Genomic DNA, 17,065 nt, shown 5'->3' on the forward strand with positions numbered 1-17,065 from the left:
GGCAAAGTTTTGGCATGTCTGATTCTGGCAATGGCTCCATGGCATCTCTCTGACTCCGTCCTTCTTTCTCCCAGCATACAGCCTAGCTTTCACTGCCTAGTTCTGTTCTTTCCTGCAATAGGCTCAAAAACAGTTCTTTATTCATTAACCAATAAAATCAACACAGAGACAGAAGGAGCTCCAACACCATAATGTCTAAGACCAATTGTCCTGTCAAGCTTCCATGCTTCCTTGACTTCTGGGGGAATATACAGAGAAACACAAAGTAGCCTGAAAACTTCTCTACCTGAGGGAACACGTAGGTCTCTCAGGAACTGGAAGACTCATTGTTACCCAGGAGTCATGGACTCTAACCTGAAAAACCTATGGCATATGCCTCTCAAGTCAGCTAGGCCTGGCCAGCTCCATGACTCCCTGCACCAGCTCAGAAGTCCCAGCCTTGAACCAGCTCTCAGCTTTGCCTGCCGCTGACATTCATCTAGGTTGAGGTCTGTAAAGCCACGTGTAGCCCTGAGTGGATAATAAAATCCCAGACTGAAGAGAAAAACAGGGAAGCAGCACTCTAAAACTGGGGTGGTAGGTTACTCTGCTAGGGCCAGGAAGGAGCTGGAAGCTCTGCCTGAGGCAGGACATGTTGTGGGAGTTGGCAGGTCAGTTCTTGCGGGCAGTCTCCATGCTTCAGAGAGGTCTGCTGCCACCTGCTAACCTCCAGATAAATTGTGACAATACCTGCTTCGCATCCCAGTAGGCACAGGGACAACCTTTCATTGGAGCCCTAATTTGAACAAGGCAAAGGCAAAGGCAGATGTGAATATGGATGTTGTCTACACTGTGCGAGCTGAAACACTCAGTTTGGGCTGGCGTAGGGACTTGGATGTCACACAGATAGGAATCGAGCCTAGGTGCTAGTTGAGCACTAGGGAGACAATACACTGCTCCAGAGGGTTGGAACCTCACAAGTCTTTTCCCATGGGCTTTGCTTTGCACACACTGAGTGCCTACGGAAGTCTGTAAGCTGGCTCACGGTCTAAGTGTTTCTTCTGGTGCTGTGATAAAATACTCTGATATAGAGAAGTCAGAAGCTTGCAGCAGCTGCGCAGCTCCCTCTAGACACTTCAGGATCTGTGCCAGGGAATGATGTGACCCATAGTGAGGGAGTCTCCTGAGAAAGATAATAGCCCCCGCATGGAAGCCTCTCTCCCAGATGACTCATGATCCTCCCACATTGACAGCACCAACACCACATTTGCCTTATCTCTGCAGTCTCCACATCTTTAAACACACCACTCCTTTGCAGGTGAGGATAGAAGACAAGGGAGAATGTTCTAGAAAGATGGGTGTCCTAATGCTTTAGACAAGAATTTGTCCTCATGAGGAGATGTAGCTTTTCTAGCCCAGTTTCACTCTGATGTCTGTCCCCGGACAGAACAAGATGTAAGGCCACTGGCATTCCTCATCCCATTGCTCTGCTCAGCCGACCTTCCCAAGCTCAGGCGTGAATCTGTGGGGGTGAAATGCCGGCAGAGCCACCCCAGGAAGCAGCCCAATGGGACCAGAGTTCTTTTTGCTTTCACTGCTCCAAGTGGGACTTTCTCACACTCAGCATCTCTCAACTTTTGCCACCCCTGTCACAGTAAATCTCCTCCTGTTATGGATGTAGTAAGCTGCCATTCTGAGAAGAAACACATAATGGGATATTAAAGGACTCATGGATCTCCTCATTCATGCTCAGAAAAAAATTATTACAATGTAACAAGGTCTGAATAGCATGAATTTATTACTATGATTTAACATTTCTAGCACGTGAGTTAAAAACGCCCCCTCCATAAATAACCATCCATGGAAAACACAGAAAATTTACACAGTTTACCATTGTCCAATGCTACATAAATCCAACTAGCTAAAATCACTCAGAGAAGAAGGTTTTGAAAAAGTGAGGGTTCACTTCATCTCACATGGTCTCCCTCATCCCGGCATCCTACTGGCCACCCCAAGACCTAAAGCTAGCAAGGGTGGAGAGAAGGAGAAGGAGGGGCAGCACCCAGGAAATCCAAAGAGGGGGCATCCAGGTGGAAGCCCAGTGTGAACAATTGTTTGGGTGGTGGTGCCATCCTGGGGCCAGCCAATCAGTTGATAGACTACAGAAAAGGGGAGGAATCAGTTCTCAAATGGGGACTGGTCTGGGAAGCCATCACTGGTGCTTCTCTAGCACCAACACAGCTCCCTGCTTGCACCCTTTTGGTTGCTCCATCTTCCAAAGAGACATGTCTCAGTGCCCAACTCGCGTTCTTGAGAACTTCGAGCTCATTCTGACTTTTCCCCTGGTCTCCATTCTAGGGCTAGGTGAGCAGAATAGGCATAAAACCTGTAGGTGGTCTTCTCACCATCTTTACAAGGAATTTCATGAAATGATATGTCTGAAGCTCAGAAGGTATCAATAACTCACCTGGATATCTATTTCACAAATGGTGAGGCTAGCTTTTCCAAAATAGCACATGTTAGTTTGGAACTTTAATAAGAAAACAGTATCCAGTAAGCTACAGCATGATGAGGTGGGCCATCACAACCTATTGATACTGCAACATGATGCTACGACTTGTTATATACAGCGCTCAGGCTTGAGAGCTGCACAATCAGGTTACACACAAAAGTGACAAAAAATCCAACAAAACTCAAAATGTCTTAGGTAAGTTTATATTCTACATTGGACCACATTCACAGCTATCCTTGACCACATGTGGCCTATGGGCTATGGTTTGGATACGTTTGTAAGGCTTACTATAGCCAGGAGCACACAATGCCAGGAATATAAGGACGAGATCACAAAGTGGTGAGAGCTTAGATAGTTTCAAGTAATTCACCCAGAAGGACTTGGAAAAAGAAGCGCATCACTGGGGCGTGCCTGACAGTAGGGAGCTGCAGTGGGGAGTAGAGAGAAGATAATGCAGGTGGATGAGGCAGAAGAGGGGCATGGGACCAAAGACTGAGAGCCTAATGTGCTGCTCTAGGGCTGTGCTTCTTGTCCTGTAATACCTGGGAAGTTCTTTGGATTTTTAAGTACGGAAGTGATAAATCCTAAATTTGGGAGAAAATAATTCCTACTGTATATTCGGCCCTGGGGAGGGAACAATAGAGGTGTCCCAAAGCCCATCATCTCCAATCTCCAGTTCTATCCGCTGGCTCTCCTTCTCTGTTTCATTGAGAGAACTGCATGCAACCTGGAATGGTACCAAGGCTGCAAAGGACTTAGGCTCGTTTCCTGTCCATCCTTTCCCTGCTCTTGTGTGCTTACCAACCCCTCTGATAGCAGTGATGGAGAGCTTACAATATGCCAGGAACCATGCTGCATTTGGAGGAATTAGCGATGAATAAGAGTGGCCATCTTACTCTAGTCAGCTTAGTGTGTAGTCTAAAGGAGGAATCGGGAAAGGGAATAGACATTGGAGCACAAATTGTTTATGAGAGGCTGAAGTAGGGTGTACAGTTGGCAAAGGCTGTCACAGTGCCCTCGGGAACTCATGGTTCAGAGCGCCTGGAACAAGTGCAGAGAAAAAGACCTGCAGGAGTGGGAGTCTAGAGACTGCAGCGAGTCAAATCATAAAGTCTGGAGCTGTAGGCGAGCAGACATCTGAGAGCCACAGAAAACTTAACTTTCCACCAGGGTAGCTTCAAGGATGATAGCAGGGATGAGGCGGTACTATGTGCTGGGCTGAGCACACTGCATCAGCTCACACAACCCTTATAATAACACTAAGAGGAGGTCCTAGCAGGATCACTGGTGAAGACAAGGGTGAGGCATCCTAAGGTGTATGCAGGCCTTCTGGGGCTGACATCTCAGAGAAGTACTGGTAGACATGGGGAAGTTGGTGGGATTGGAAAGTAGAAGATGGCCTTGATAGTTTGGATATTTGACTCAAAACAGGAAAGAAAAGTAGAAAAGAACAGTGACCCCCCACACCCACCTGAGTTTGAACCACTCCATACTATCTGATGACCTTGGTGAATCTTGTTAAACCTCACTTTCATTATTGAGTGAAAAAAAAAACAGCTCAAATCTTTTGTGTGCATACATGTATATTTGTGTGCAGTTTCACCCCACAAAGGATTCAAGATGGGCTATGAGGAAAACCCTTATGCTGAAATCAATTTTAAACTCTGAAAAGAACCTTGCCTCCTACAGATCTGATGAGATACAGATAGCAAACTGTCTATAGCAAATGCTTTGGGAGCAGCCAAGCTTTCATGAACTTTACTTCATAAGGCCAATGCTTTCTATTCTCTTCCCATTACAAAGTGGGTTTATATATTCTGTCCTGGGTAACTGTTACTCCAGATTACCACCCCACAATGGCGTAGTTTTTGCCCTCTCAAGTTCTTCCTACCAACAATATTTTCTGTGTCCTTTGTTGGTACCCCTATATACTCCATTTGTGAAATTAGTTTGCTCATGTTTTATAATCAATTTTTATTAAAAATACATTTTTCATGCAGTATATTCTGGTCACAGTTTCCTTTCCTCAAGTCCTCCCCAATCCTTCCCATTTCATTATTAACCCAAATCTACACTCTTTCTTTCTCTCATTAGAAAACAGTCAACAACAACAAAATTAAAACACAAACCCCAAACAAACCAGAACAACAACAACAACAAATAGGAGCTGAAGAAAAAGCAAAAAGAAACACACACACACACACATACAGACAGAGACACACACAGAGAGAAAACCCATGAACACAAAATAGGAAATTAAAATAAAAGCAAAAGACCTGTAAAATTCAAAAAGGAAAGCCCAGAGAAAATATTATTAGAAACTCTCCAAATATACCAGTTTTGAGCTGGGTATAGGACCTTTCCTTAAGTGTGGTTTGGATATGCCCAATGAAACCCTGTTGGGGAAAACTGTTTTTCTCCTGCAAGAGGTTATCAATTGAAGATAGCTTCTGGGTTGGAGATGGGGGCTTGCCTAGACTTCTTTCAGCTCTAGGACCCATCTGGTTAAGACCTGTTCTGTGCATGCTGCTTCAGTGTCATGTGTGCACTGGTCTTGTTAATTTCGAGGGCTTTGTTTCCTTGGTGCCCTCCATCCCCTCTAGGTATTTCTGCCTCCTCTTCATACTCTGAACCTGTGGGATTTGAGAAAGATGTCCTGGTTAGGACTGAGTGTTCTGAGCTCTCTCACACTCTGCACATTATGCAGCTGTCAGTCTTTATTAGCTCCCATCTGCTGCAGGATGAAGCTTCTCTGATGATGGCTGAGTAAGACACTGATCTATGAGTATAGCAAAATGTCATTAGGAGTCTTTTTATTGCAGCCCGGTAGTATTTGGTTTTCCCCTAGGTCCATGGTCTTAGGTTATTGGTCACTTGAGCAATATCAGGTATGGATTCCATCTCATAAAGGCCTTAAATCTTACCAGATAGTGGTTGGTTACTCCCAAAACTTTTGTGCCACCAGTGTGTCAGCATGTCATATAGGCAGAACACCACTGTAGTTAAAAGGCCTTGAAGGTGAGCTGATATTTATTTTTCCCCTTTTGTATCATACAAAGTATGTTGCAATATTATGAACACTAGCCAATAGGGATAAAGAATCTAGGTAGCTTAACTTCTCTGTGTTTGGTGAGTTATGTAGGTGTTATCTTTAGCAATATGGCCTTACCATCAGTTTGTGGGGAGCAATCAATATGCTTGGCAATAGCCTGGTTTGTTTGGCAGTTTTCATGGTGCCCATTTAGCCAACAACTTAATTAAATGTAATGCACTTCTGCCACTGGAGGTTTCATTTGGTGGTGAGAGATATAAAGTTGGGGTTTCATCTCCCCCATTATTTGGTGATCCCATTTAGATTTCGTGAGTGTGTGTGTGTGTGTGTGTGAAGAACCTTCTACTATAGGTTTCCCTATGACCCCTCATATGTGAATTTTCAAATTAAGCACAGATGCAAGTGTGTTGGATGCACAGATATACCAATGAGAGAGTCCTTCCCTCTTCACACAACTAACCAAGGTTATCACAACTTGACACAGTGATTTCCAGTTCTGAGTGTAGAAGTGATGCTGTGGGAGGCCTGTGAAGCTTTCACCTGCTGAAATGTGGGGTGCTCCTTTGCTGCTTTCCGAATAACAACAACTTGTTGATGGAGAGAGGGTCCTCTGTTTGTCCCGCCCGCCCGGCTAGCTTAAACCCCACAGAAACTGTATTAATTAAATTACTGCTTGGCCCATTAGCTCTAGCCTCTTATCGGCTAACTCTCACATCTTGGTTTAACCCATTTCTATTAATCTGTATATCACCACGAGGTCATGGCTTACCAGGAAAGATTCAGCATGTCTGACCTGGTGGCTCCATGGTGACTCTCTCTCTACTTTCTTCCTCCCAGAATTCAGTTCTGTCTTCTCTGCTTACCTAAATTCTGCCCTATCAGGTCAAGCAGTTTTTTTCTTGATTAACCAATGAAAGCAACACATAAACAGAAGGACCTCCTACATCAACAACTGTTCATGAATAACCTCTACCTATGTGGATTTCAATGTAATGGTATCATACCATATGTGGTCTTTTATGACCACTTGTTTTCATTCAGCTTCATGTTTTCAAGTTGAATCTATTTGGTAGTGTGTATTCATTTCCTTTCATTACCAAGTAATATTCTGGCATATGGAGATACCATAATTTGTTTATCTGTTAATTGGTTGATGGACAGTTGAGTTGTTTCTACATCTTTTCATTTCTCTTGGAAATATCCAGGTATGAACTTGCTGGGTCATTTTTGAACTGTTTGACATTTTCAACCTGCCAGGTGATTTTTCTCAAGTGAATGCATATTAATTTACATTCCCATCAGCAATGTATGAGGACTAACGAATACATCTTTGCCTCAGAAGTCCTTTCCTTCACTGTCCTTGACACTAATGGGGCCTACCACCTTGCTCACTCTCCTTGACATCTTTCTATGAGAGAGCTGGCCAAAGCAATTTCTGACCTGTCTCTACTTCTGATCTTTCTCTTGAAGGCCTTGTTATTCATCAGTCAGTGTTACTCCAGTTTCTTTTGGTATACATTTGTCCTCAGGAATTGAAGTCTTTCTATTTAGTCCCTAGCACATGAGTCAGTTGTCCTGTGGATGAGTTGCCACAAGATCCAGACTTAGGAACAATTATTAGGAAACTTGATGATAGTAGTATATCAAATACTCTCTCTCCAGACTTGTAAGCACTAGAGGGACAAGGTGGCAGTAATGAAGTTCTAGTCTCTCTGTTGCCTGTGACAACATTGTGAAAACTGGTATCTCTATATCATGTCTTACCTGCTTTGGCAGACAAGAAGTCTCAACAGGACACAGAACATGCATAGGGAATGAATAGCCTCAATCCCAATTCACCTAGGAGCAGCACAAATTACTGGCTGAGATGCAACCTCCAACATCTCCAAGCAGTTGCTGTGTGGGTTAAATGAGAATGCTACCTACAAGCCTCACTCAATATTTAGCAGACACTGGATAGGTGTTATTTTACTTATCTTTCCAGATCTTGTCTCCTCTGAAAGAGAACACCACTAATGCTAGAGGAATATTTAATAAGTAACCTCAAAGTATCTCAGGTTTTCCATTGAGCGAAGGTTAAAATCCATCGTCTGATATTGAGCGTGCCCTTATTTGGGCCACCGTCTAATTCCACCTGAATGCTGAGATTACAGGTGTAATCCCTGGTTCTTCACTATAGAACTGTATCACGGTTTCATAGCTCATGCTGTTAACCACTTTCCCAGAGACGGCAATAGTGCCTAATGTGTAAAGTATCTCTCAAGTGCCCAAGAACACTGATGAAGATCTGAGCACCAGTGTTAGGATTGGCAGCTCAGAACAATGGAGCTGTGCCCCTTGGCAATATAAGGGATGGATCATTCCTACTGATCTCCAAGGACCAACCAACTGGTTTCCTGCCTCTACAACTCCTCATTTCCTTTTGGTCACTGTCCTTGAGAAGAAGTCTTTACTAGAGATATTATTTAGAGAAGCCATTCTGGAAATGCATGTTTGTTTCCCCCTAGGCATGTCATTTTGGATAGTTTTAGATAGCCTCCCATGGCCTCCACTTCTGCAGGTGAGACATCCATACAGTAGCATCAGTCCTTGAGGGCTACCAACTGACAATGACCCCAAGGAGGACATACATGGTTCACTCCTAAGAGACAGAAATGGAATGCTCAGTTATAGATGGAATTCTTAAAAATGCTTTTCTTGGAAAAGCCCACAAAGGCAGATACTGTGCTGTAGAGAGGATATGAACCTGGTAGCCAGATCTGTCTCTGCCAGGATGTGGGATATCAGACAAGTTACTTAAAAACAAGCAAGCAAGCAAGCAAGCAAGCAAGCAAACTAACAACACTTTCTTCTGTAAAGCAAAAGGATGGATTAAACAGGCTCCTGGGCCCATCCTGGTCACAGAGGATATAATAATATAATGGACTTACGGTGGTACAGACAGGAAAGGCTGCAGACTAGTTCTGGACTACATGTTTGGTTTGCGTATGTCTACTTCAAAATTCAGGCATTGCTAATGTGACACTGTTAATAGGGGGGGGGGGTTAGGTGACAGACAACCTGGGCTAGTTCGTTGATGGTCATAAGGCCCTTATAAAAGGAGGTTTGTGTCAGCATTAGGGTAATCTGCTAGTTAAGTCTTGAGCCATATAAGGATAAAGATATCTGCCCTCTGGATGACACAGTACAGACAGACAGGACCCGCATCCTAGACCTAGCCTACAGAAATATAGAAACAAAGTCCTGGCTTTAATAAATAACCAAGTTTCAGGCATTTTGTTGCAGCAGCATTGATGGGTTAGGAGAAGGAGCTTATCTAGTTCTTAGTGTGTTTGTGGTAAGGATGACAGGGAAGGAAAATATTTACAAAGCTGAAGCCTGAGAGGTAAGACGTCCCACCTCCACCAAGTGGAGCAGAAATGTCAAGAAGCCACGCAATGGGTCACTAATCTATGAAGCTGGTTCTCTAGCTGTCTGCTTATCCGTCCTCTCAAGATAAGGACCGTTTTACATATGCTTAGCTTTCTCCTCATACTCACAGGTATCTTTTTGACAATTGAGCAAACTGCTTACTTATTTAATTTCTGGTGTGAGAGAGGGCTGATGATTCTGCTCCTCTACCTGAGCCTCTGAGGGGCAGCTGCTCAGAGTTCTTGCTCAGTGGGGATGACAGGCTGGTCTGAAGGATGGGAGCAAGTCAGGGTCTTTGGCTGTTTTGGGGGAACATAAGGGTGTGATTTGGAACTATGAATCTGTGCAAACCGTGGCTTGGATTCTTCAAGAACCTAACACCCACCAGGCAGGGCCACAAGTTCTATCTTTCTTGCTGATATGCTAAGGAGATGGACTCAGAAGTGTGCTTAGATTGAATTGTCCATTCCAGCAGCTACAGAACCTATTGAGTCCTGACGTCCTGGTGATGGGAACGGCATGGAGCTGCACTGGGAACACCAGCTGAGATATAGCACACTATTTCCATTTTTTTCAAATGGCCATGCACCCCTGTTGTCCCAACAAGTGACAAGGAGATAATAGTACTTACATAATTTGGGGTTATGCTCTTGCTCTAAAGCTATGGTTATAGCTTTAGATAAGGTGCAAGGGGAGAATTCATTATCAAAATCACAAGAGGAAGATAGCCATATTGACTGTTTATCAACTTACCACAAACATTTGTCAATGTTAAAAATAATATACCTTTAGCCAGCTGTAGTGACTTCTTTCAGGCCCTTTTCCTTCCCAGAAAACCTCTAAGATAAACCTCGTGCTGATGTAGAGCCAGTAAAAAGTGATTTGATGGGAGGGAGACAGTCAGGCCTTCTTTGGGACACCTAAAATGCTCTGGATGAGTCCCCACTGTGGGCCAGGTCTTGAAAGGTGGAAGGGGGATGGGTACAAAAGGTATTCCTTGATTAATCAAGCACTTGAACTTCACTTAGGGAGTCCAGTGGACACACTCCGATTCCATTTTACAACACTGATTAGTTTTCTCTCACAGGGTGGCAGTTTGCAAGGTGGGCAATACCTTAGCTGTGGCATTCACAGTGTGTGTGCAGCCTTGCTTTGAGGAAACACCTAGGAGCTGGTCAAGCAAGTCCCAGCCAGTCACTGAAGGGAACTTTATCAGGAGAGGTCACATGGCTCCTATTTTCTTCCCATTCTTCCATGGGACAGGCTGCAATTAGCTCATGCCCAAATACTTTGCAACAACATATACATCTCGAAGTAAATTTAATAGAGATTAAAATGTTAACATATATCACTCAATTAATAACAAAGACACTAGGTTATATATATATTCCCTTCCTACCACCCTTGTACCAATACCAAAAAAAAAAAGCTGGCAGGGTATAGAAACTGTTAATTGATTTTTTTTTTTTCCTTTTACAAACTTCCCATGTTGTTAAGGCACAGAAGCAATTAAATTCCATTCACTGGTATGGCATCCCCCAAAAACCTTTAACTTTTAGGCAAACAAGCTTCTTAAAGAGATCATATTCCATTTCTCATTCTTCTGGAGACACATACTTTGGAGTAGCATGAACACCAATGCCCAGAACAAGTGACTATGGTTATAGCAAGTCTAAGAAAATAGGTAAGTTGTGACACACAGGAAAGAGAGAAGATGGTTCTGGAAACCTAACTGCCATTTCTGCCACTCCAAAGACGTATCCTAAAGGTATTTTGAAATAGAACAAGTTTATTTTAGTTTCTCTCAGGGTGATTTTGAAAATTTGAATCTGCAGTGAACTGTCAACTTCCAGAGGGAATGACTATAGTAATTAGTCTTGCCCTTGTATTTGCCTCAGATGAAGAGTATGGAATTGAGAGTCTCCAAGGGAAAGGAAACTGGGTAGAATCAACAGGACTGAGCTCGCACTGGAGAGGAAAGATTTAGATCTAGGCAAATAAGGATGCTCAGCTGAGCTTTCCTAGACTTGGTGCACCCTGGGGCAGTCATCCTTAGGGAGTGAAGCAGGGGCAGAGGAAAACTGCCAACTACAGCCACTGGGTAGCACTCTTTCTGTAGTGCCGTCTTCCTCTGACACACCTATGGAGGAAGAACACAAGGATACCCAGAATTGGAGTCAACAAGAAACATCCTCATGAGACACTGGAGGGATGGTTGTCTGGACACAGGTAGATTTCCCCAGGCAGCCATTCCCACGTAAGGTTTAATACCACAGTCTGGTTGGAAACTTCCCTCTAACCATTGAGCTTTTTAGTGTAAGGGGCAGCAATGGCCATGTTGATGACCATTATGACTCACATGTACTGGGTCCCAAGTAGTGGTGATACTAGGGTTATTAACTCCAATATCAGAATGAACAGTCACTCTCAGTGAGGAGAGACAGAATGAAGGAAGAACCCTTCTGAAGTAGATACTTTCCTAATGTAAGGACAGAGCCAACATTTTGTAGCAGTAAATTGAAAACCCTCTTAAAATGATACTAGATATCCACGGTGTCGGGTATGCAGAAAATATCCTAAATTTCTAATCTCTGTTTGCCATAGAAAAGATTCTATCCCTAAGCCCACCTCCTGTAGCCTGTTTCTTGATTAGTTGGACAAAAAACACCCTGATTTGTTAGGATGATTTCTGTATTCAACACTTAAGAGGATGCCAGTAAGATAGGTCCCTGTGAAAGGAGAGACTTAGCTGCTTTGCAATTAAGTAATTTAACATCCTACATCAGCATGTAAAGGAACCCAAATATTTCCTATAGAAATTCTGCAGCATGTTCTTCAGAGTCATATGAAAAATATGTCTTCCAGAATCTGATTCTCCTCCAGGTCTTCAGGGCTCCTGCGCGTCCCCACTTTCTTCCAGATAGATTTCTGAGGGCTAGGTCGGAAAGCACTCCACACTCCTGCTGCTCTGGAGGGATGGGGATGAGATTTGGGAGCAGAATTTGGGCTCAGAGACTGAACCAAATCCAGCAGAGATGCCTCATACCTGTAAGACAGCCCAAACAAAACAGGACCAATTAGAACACGAGAAACTAAAAGGCCCTCAGAGGTACCCAGGGCAAGGGTTTGACCACAGATCCCACCATGCGGAAACTTAAGGGAAAAATTCCCAAGGAGGGGTTTGAGAACAAGGCCCCTGTTACTGTCTGTAAGGTTTACTCTTCTGCTGACCCCACCAGCCCTTTTTAACTTAGGAAGAGAGACTGTAGAAGAGGAAGAACAGTCTTGAGAACAGGGATGATATTGCTTATGTCAAATTAGGCTGCGGCAGGCAGGGGCTCAGTCACCACAGTGTGCAAGTTTTTCTGTTGCATGACAGAGAAGCTGAAGAATTCTACATGTTCTTCATGACTTGGAAGTGATAAAGTACTTCTTGTATGGGACAGATTTGATCTCTAAGAGAAGTACTCATAATGTTTATCCACTGAGCAAAGGGGTCTTTGATATATTTGTACTAATTTTCCTATTTATGGGTAAGGAAACTGAGATCCAGAAAGATGAGTCAAGTGATTTGAACCAAGACCTCATATAGCAGGTCCTTCTGTCTTTGTGTTACTTTCATTGGTTAATAAAGAAACTGCTTTGGGCCTGTTGATAGAGCAGAACTTAGGTAGGCAGGGAAGACAGAACTGAATGCTGGGAGAAAGAAGGGCAGAGTCAGGGAGATGCCATGGAACTGCTGCCAGAGTGAGACATGCTGAATCTTTCCCGGTAAGCCACTGTCACGTGGCGATATACAGATTAATAGAAATGTGTTAAATCAAGATGTGAGAGTTAACCAATAAGAGGCTAGAGCTAATGGGCCAAGCAGTGATTTAATTAATACAATCTCTGTGTGGTTATTTTGGGGCTAAACTAGCTGGGCTTCGCCTTCTCCCTTCACTCTTACAATCCATCTTTAGTTTCAGGAATACCATTGCTCTCTCAATCTCTTCCCACATTCTTTTTAAAAGAAAAGGACACACATAGTGTAAGGAGAATAGTGTAAGACAAACAGTTGGATTTTAATTATGCTCCCATTCTTCTCTTAGATAACTATTACTCATCCTGCTAGAGATGAACTAAAACCTTCAGAAAAGCCATCCTTAACTCCACAATCTAATGTCAGATCACAAAGCTGATTTTTAGTTCATAATTCTTTGCTCTTTTCTTTCACAGCATTGGCCATAACTTATAGAATCTAATTTGTACGAGTCTGTCTGACATGTTTCCTCATCTGATTGGAAACGGTGAGGACAAGAACCAAATGGATTTGTCTTGCCATTGTATCCTTAATGACAAGCACTTTGTAAACAATGTGTCAAATTACATTGTTCTATTTTCTTAAACATTTTAATTGTTCAAACAATTAAACGAGTCAGAACATGATAGCTCAGTCCTCTAACCCCAACACTTGCGAGGCAGAGGCAAAAGTATTTCATGCCAGTCTAGTCTCTATAGAGTGAGTCTCAAGTCACTCAGGGCTATCACATGGCTACATAGTGAGATTCTGTTTCAAAGGTAAAGAAAGGATATGTTTACATTTATAAAAATTATAAAAAGATAAAGAGATAAAGGGTAGCAATGTGATGAGGATGTAGGGATCTCTTCTTCACAGTCAGGGGAACTGCAAACTGGGGTAGCCACTATGGATATCAGTGTAGTAAATTCTTAAAAAGCTAAAATATAGATCTACCATATGACTCAACTATACGACTCTTTGGCCCAAAGGACTACGTTCTACAACAGAGATACTAGCTTGGACACCCAGCCATTGTGGTTGTTTGTATAGGAATGGCTTCCATAGACTCATGTGTATGAATGTTTGGCTCATAGGGAATGGTACTATTAGTGGTGTGGCCTTGTTGGAGTGGGTATGGTCTTGTTGAAGTGTGTTACTGTGGAGGTGGGCTTTGAGGACTTATAAGCTCAAGTCTGGCCAATGTGACAGTTTTTCTTTCTGCTGCTTGAGGATCAAGATGTAGGACTCAGCTTCTTCTCCAGCACCATGTCTGTCTGAATGCTGCCATGTCCCAACAGGATGATAATGGACTAAGCCTCTGAACTGTAAGCCAGCCCCAATGAAATATTTTCCTTTACAAGAGTTGCCATGTGGCTAATGGTGGCACACGCCTTTAATCCCAGTACAGAGGCAGAGGCAGGCAGACATATGTGAGTTCAAGACCAGCCTAGTCTACAAAGCAAGTTCCAGGACAGGCTTCAGAGCTACACAGAGAAATCCTGTCTCAAAAACCAAAACAAACAAACATACAAAAAACCCCAAACAAAAAAACAAAACCCTGAAACAAACAAACAAACAAACAAAAAATGAACACACAGACACACAAAACAAGAGTTGCCATGGCCATGCTGTCTCTTTTAACAATAGAAACCTAAAAAAAGACCGTCATGCTTATTGTTTCTATAGTCAAAATAGCCTGAAAATGGAAACAGTTTAAAGGTCCATAAATCAATGAATGGATAATAAAACTGTGGTACATATACACAATGGAATACTATTCAGTTCTAAAGAAAAATGAAATAATGAAAATTTCAGGTAAATAAATAGAGTTATAAAATATTACACCAAGTAAGGTAACCCAGACCTAGAAAGACAAACACTTAGCCAAGCTATGAATACATAACTTGGAGTAAGTGTGGAAGATAGGAAAGTAGATAGGGACCACTGGAGGAGGGAGGAAGAAAGAGCTCTAGGTGGGTGAATAACAGGACTCAGGAGGGCAAAGAGGTGGGAAGTCACAAATAACATTAAAACATTTGAAAAAGCCATAGGGAAACTATTACTTTACAAGCTTTCTATCACACACACACACACACACACACACACACACACACACACACACGAGAGAGAGGAGAGAGAGAGAGAGAGCGCTTTAGTTGGGTTGGAGTTAAAATTCACAGAGGGATAATGATCTCTCCAGGGGCCATAAACTATCCAACAGAAATCACACTGCCAGGCAAGGGCTTTTCTAGTTGTTGGTTAGGGGTTCTAAAGGACCCCCAAAACAATATGGCCATTGCTCTTGGCTGCTTGAGGATAGGACCCTATTGCTGAAGACATTACATACTTTTGTCACAGGACTTGGAGAAACCAAGGTAGCACTGGCCTGGTAGCCTCCTCCCTGAGGACTAGCTCTCATGGTGTTATGCAGCTGCTGGAAGATAAAAGGTCCCAGAAAATATTCACAAAACCCTGAGAAATTTTGGTGCAAAGCTGCTCTAAACCCCGCAGGAAGCACATGCAACATAAGTCCTGCTGGGTATTTATTCCTAACAAAGGGGTTCTGTGCCTTATTCTGAGTGGTCAGAGGTTAGCTTTATGTTCTCATGCATGGTCGGCTAACTGAAAAAGACACATCTGCTAAGCAAATGTAACTTTTGAGAGTGGAATCGACCTTGTGCACATACTTTTGTCTTAGAAAACACTGACTGGGGGAGAAATTTTTGCCAGATGGTATCTTCATTAATTTATTTAAAGATGGAAATTTGTTTGTTTCATTTAACTCCACGATAGAGAAGATTTTACGTTTTACTTATCTTTCCTACATTCTGGATCTGACAGAAATATTGTACCCCTGAACTAGCAGCAATATGCTTGTCTGCACAAGGCCCACATGAAGCTATAACGGTTGATGTGCTAGCAAGGATGGGGAAGCTTCACAAGTCCCCACTCCTACTTGAAGAGCCACAGGCAGTCCTACTTAGGTAGAATCTGGGTTTTCTCCCCTCATGAAAAGCCCCTTGACAGCTTTCTCATGCCCATATAGTTATCCGTAAATCCATATACAGACGGGCATCACTACCAGAATCAGTAGGTTGCTGTGTGTGTGTGTTTAACAATAATAAATATAGAAGAAGACATGAATTTGAGAGGGGCATATAAGGGACATGGTAGGAGTTAGAGAAATAAGAAGAAAAGGAAGGGGTGAATATGATATAAATACAGTGTACTCATATATGAAATTCTCAAATAATAATATAAAAAGTATGTTTACATTACAAAAATTCAAATATATAAAATTATATAAAGAAAAGCCCTTTCAGTATCCAATTTCTCCATTCAAATGTCACTCCTATTCCCTGTATCAAAAGCCAGTGCTAACAGTCTAGTGCTTAAGATTCTATATACACCGACAGTGCTTAGTGCAATGCCTGGCCTCTAGTTATTGCTCCATAGTACAGCTATTTCTTTATTTGATATTATGTTGTTTAATTGTTTTTATGAAGAAGGAGAAATTCAGTCACAGTCCAGCTGGCGGCCTTGGTGAGCTCCCAATAGGTCAGCCCCACTGTCTCAGTGGGTGGGTGCACCCCTTGTGGTCCTGACTTCTTTGCTCATGTTCTCCTTCCTTCTGCTCCTCATTGGGATATTGGGAGCTCAGTCTGGTGCTCCAGTGTGGGTCTCTGTTTCTATCTCCATTTATCGCCAGATGAAGGTTCTATGGTGATATGCAAGATATTCATCAGTATGGCTATAGGATAGGGTCATTTCAGGTTCCCTATCCTCAGCTGCCCCAGGAACTAACTGGGGACCTCGCCCTGGGCACCTGGAAGCCCTTCTAGGTCCAAGTCTCTTGCCAACTGTAAGATGGCTCCCTTAATTAAGATATGTGCTTCCCTGCTCCCCTATCCAACCTTCCTTTATCCGAATCATCCCGTTTCCCCAAGTTCCCCCCATCCTCCCCTTCTCACTTTTCTCTCCCCATCTCCCCTTACCCCCTCCCACCCCACCCCAAGATCCCAATTTTTTGCCCGGCAATCTTGTCTACTTCCCATAACCAGGAGGATAGCTATATGTTTTTCTTTGGGTTCACCTTCTTACTTAGCTTCTTTAGGATTTCAAATTATAGACTCAATGACCTTTATTTATGGCTAGAAACCAATTATGAGTGAGTACATCCCATGTTCATCTTTTTGGGTCTGGGTTACCTCACTCAGGATAGTGTTTTCTATTTCCGTCCATTTGCATGCAAAATTCGAGAAGTCATTGTTTTTTACTGCTGAGTAGTACTCTAATGTGTATATATTCCACACTTTCTTCATCCATTCTT

At 42.9% G+C, this 17,065-nt stretch overlaps 1 protein-coding gene across 4 annotated transcripts in view; it reads right to left on the minus strand.

Moving 5' to 3' along the window:
- Positions 1 to 10,258: 10,258 nt before the first annotated feature.
- The window catches only part of Kiaa1328 (KIAA1328 ortholog), a 235,784-nt gene continuing 228,977 nt past the window's right edge, over positions 10,259 to 17,065 (minus strand). For 3 of the 4 annotated variants that reach the window (XM_075969143.1, XM_075969142.1, XM_075969141.1), the window contains one exon: positions 10,259 to 12,000. In XM_075969143.1, the coding sequence (XP_075825258.1) occupies positions 11,796 to 12,000 (205 nt within the window). In that variant the 3' untranslated portion in view covers positions 10,259 to 11,795. The remainder of the gene's footprint in view (positions 12,001 to 17,065) is intronic. The other variant, XM_075969144.1, reaches the window with a different exon arrangement.

The sequence above is a fragment of the Microtus pennsylvanicus genome, chromosome 4, assembly GCF_037038515.1.
Source record: "Microtus pennsylvanicus isolate mMicPen1 chromosome 4, mMicPen1.hap1, whole genome shotgun sequence".
NCBI classification, from domain to species: domain Eukaryota; kingdom Metazoa; phylum Chordata; class Mammalia; order Rodentia; family Cricetidae; genus Microtus; species Microtus pennsylvanicus.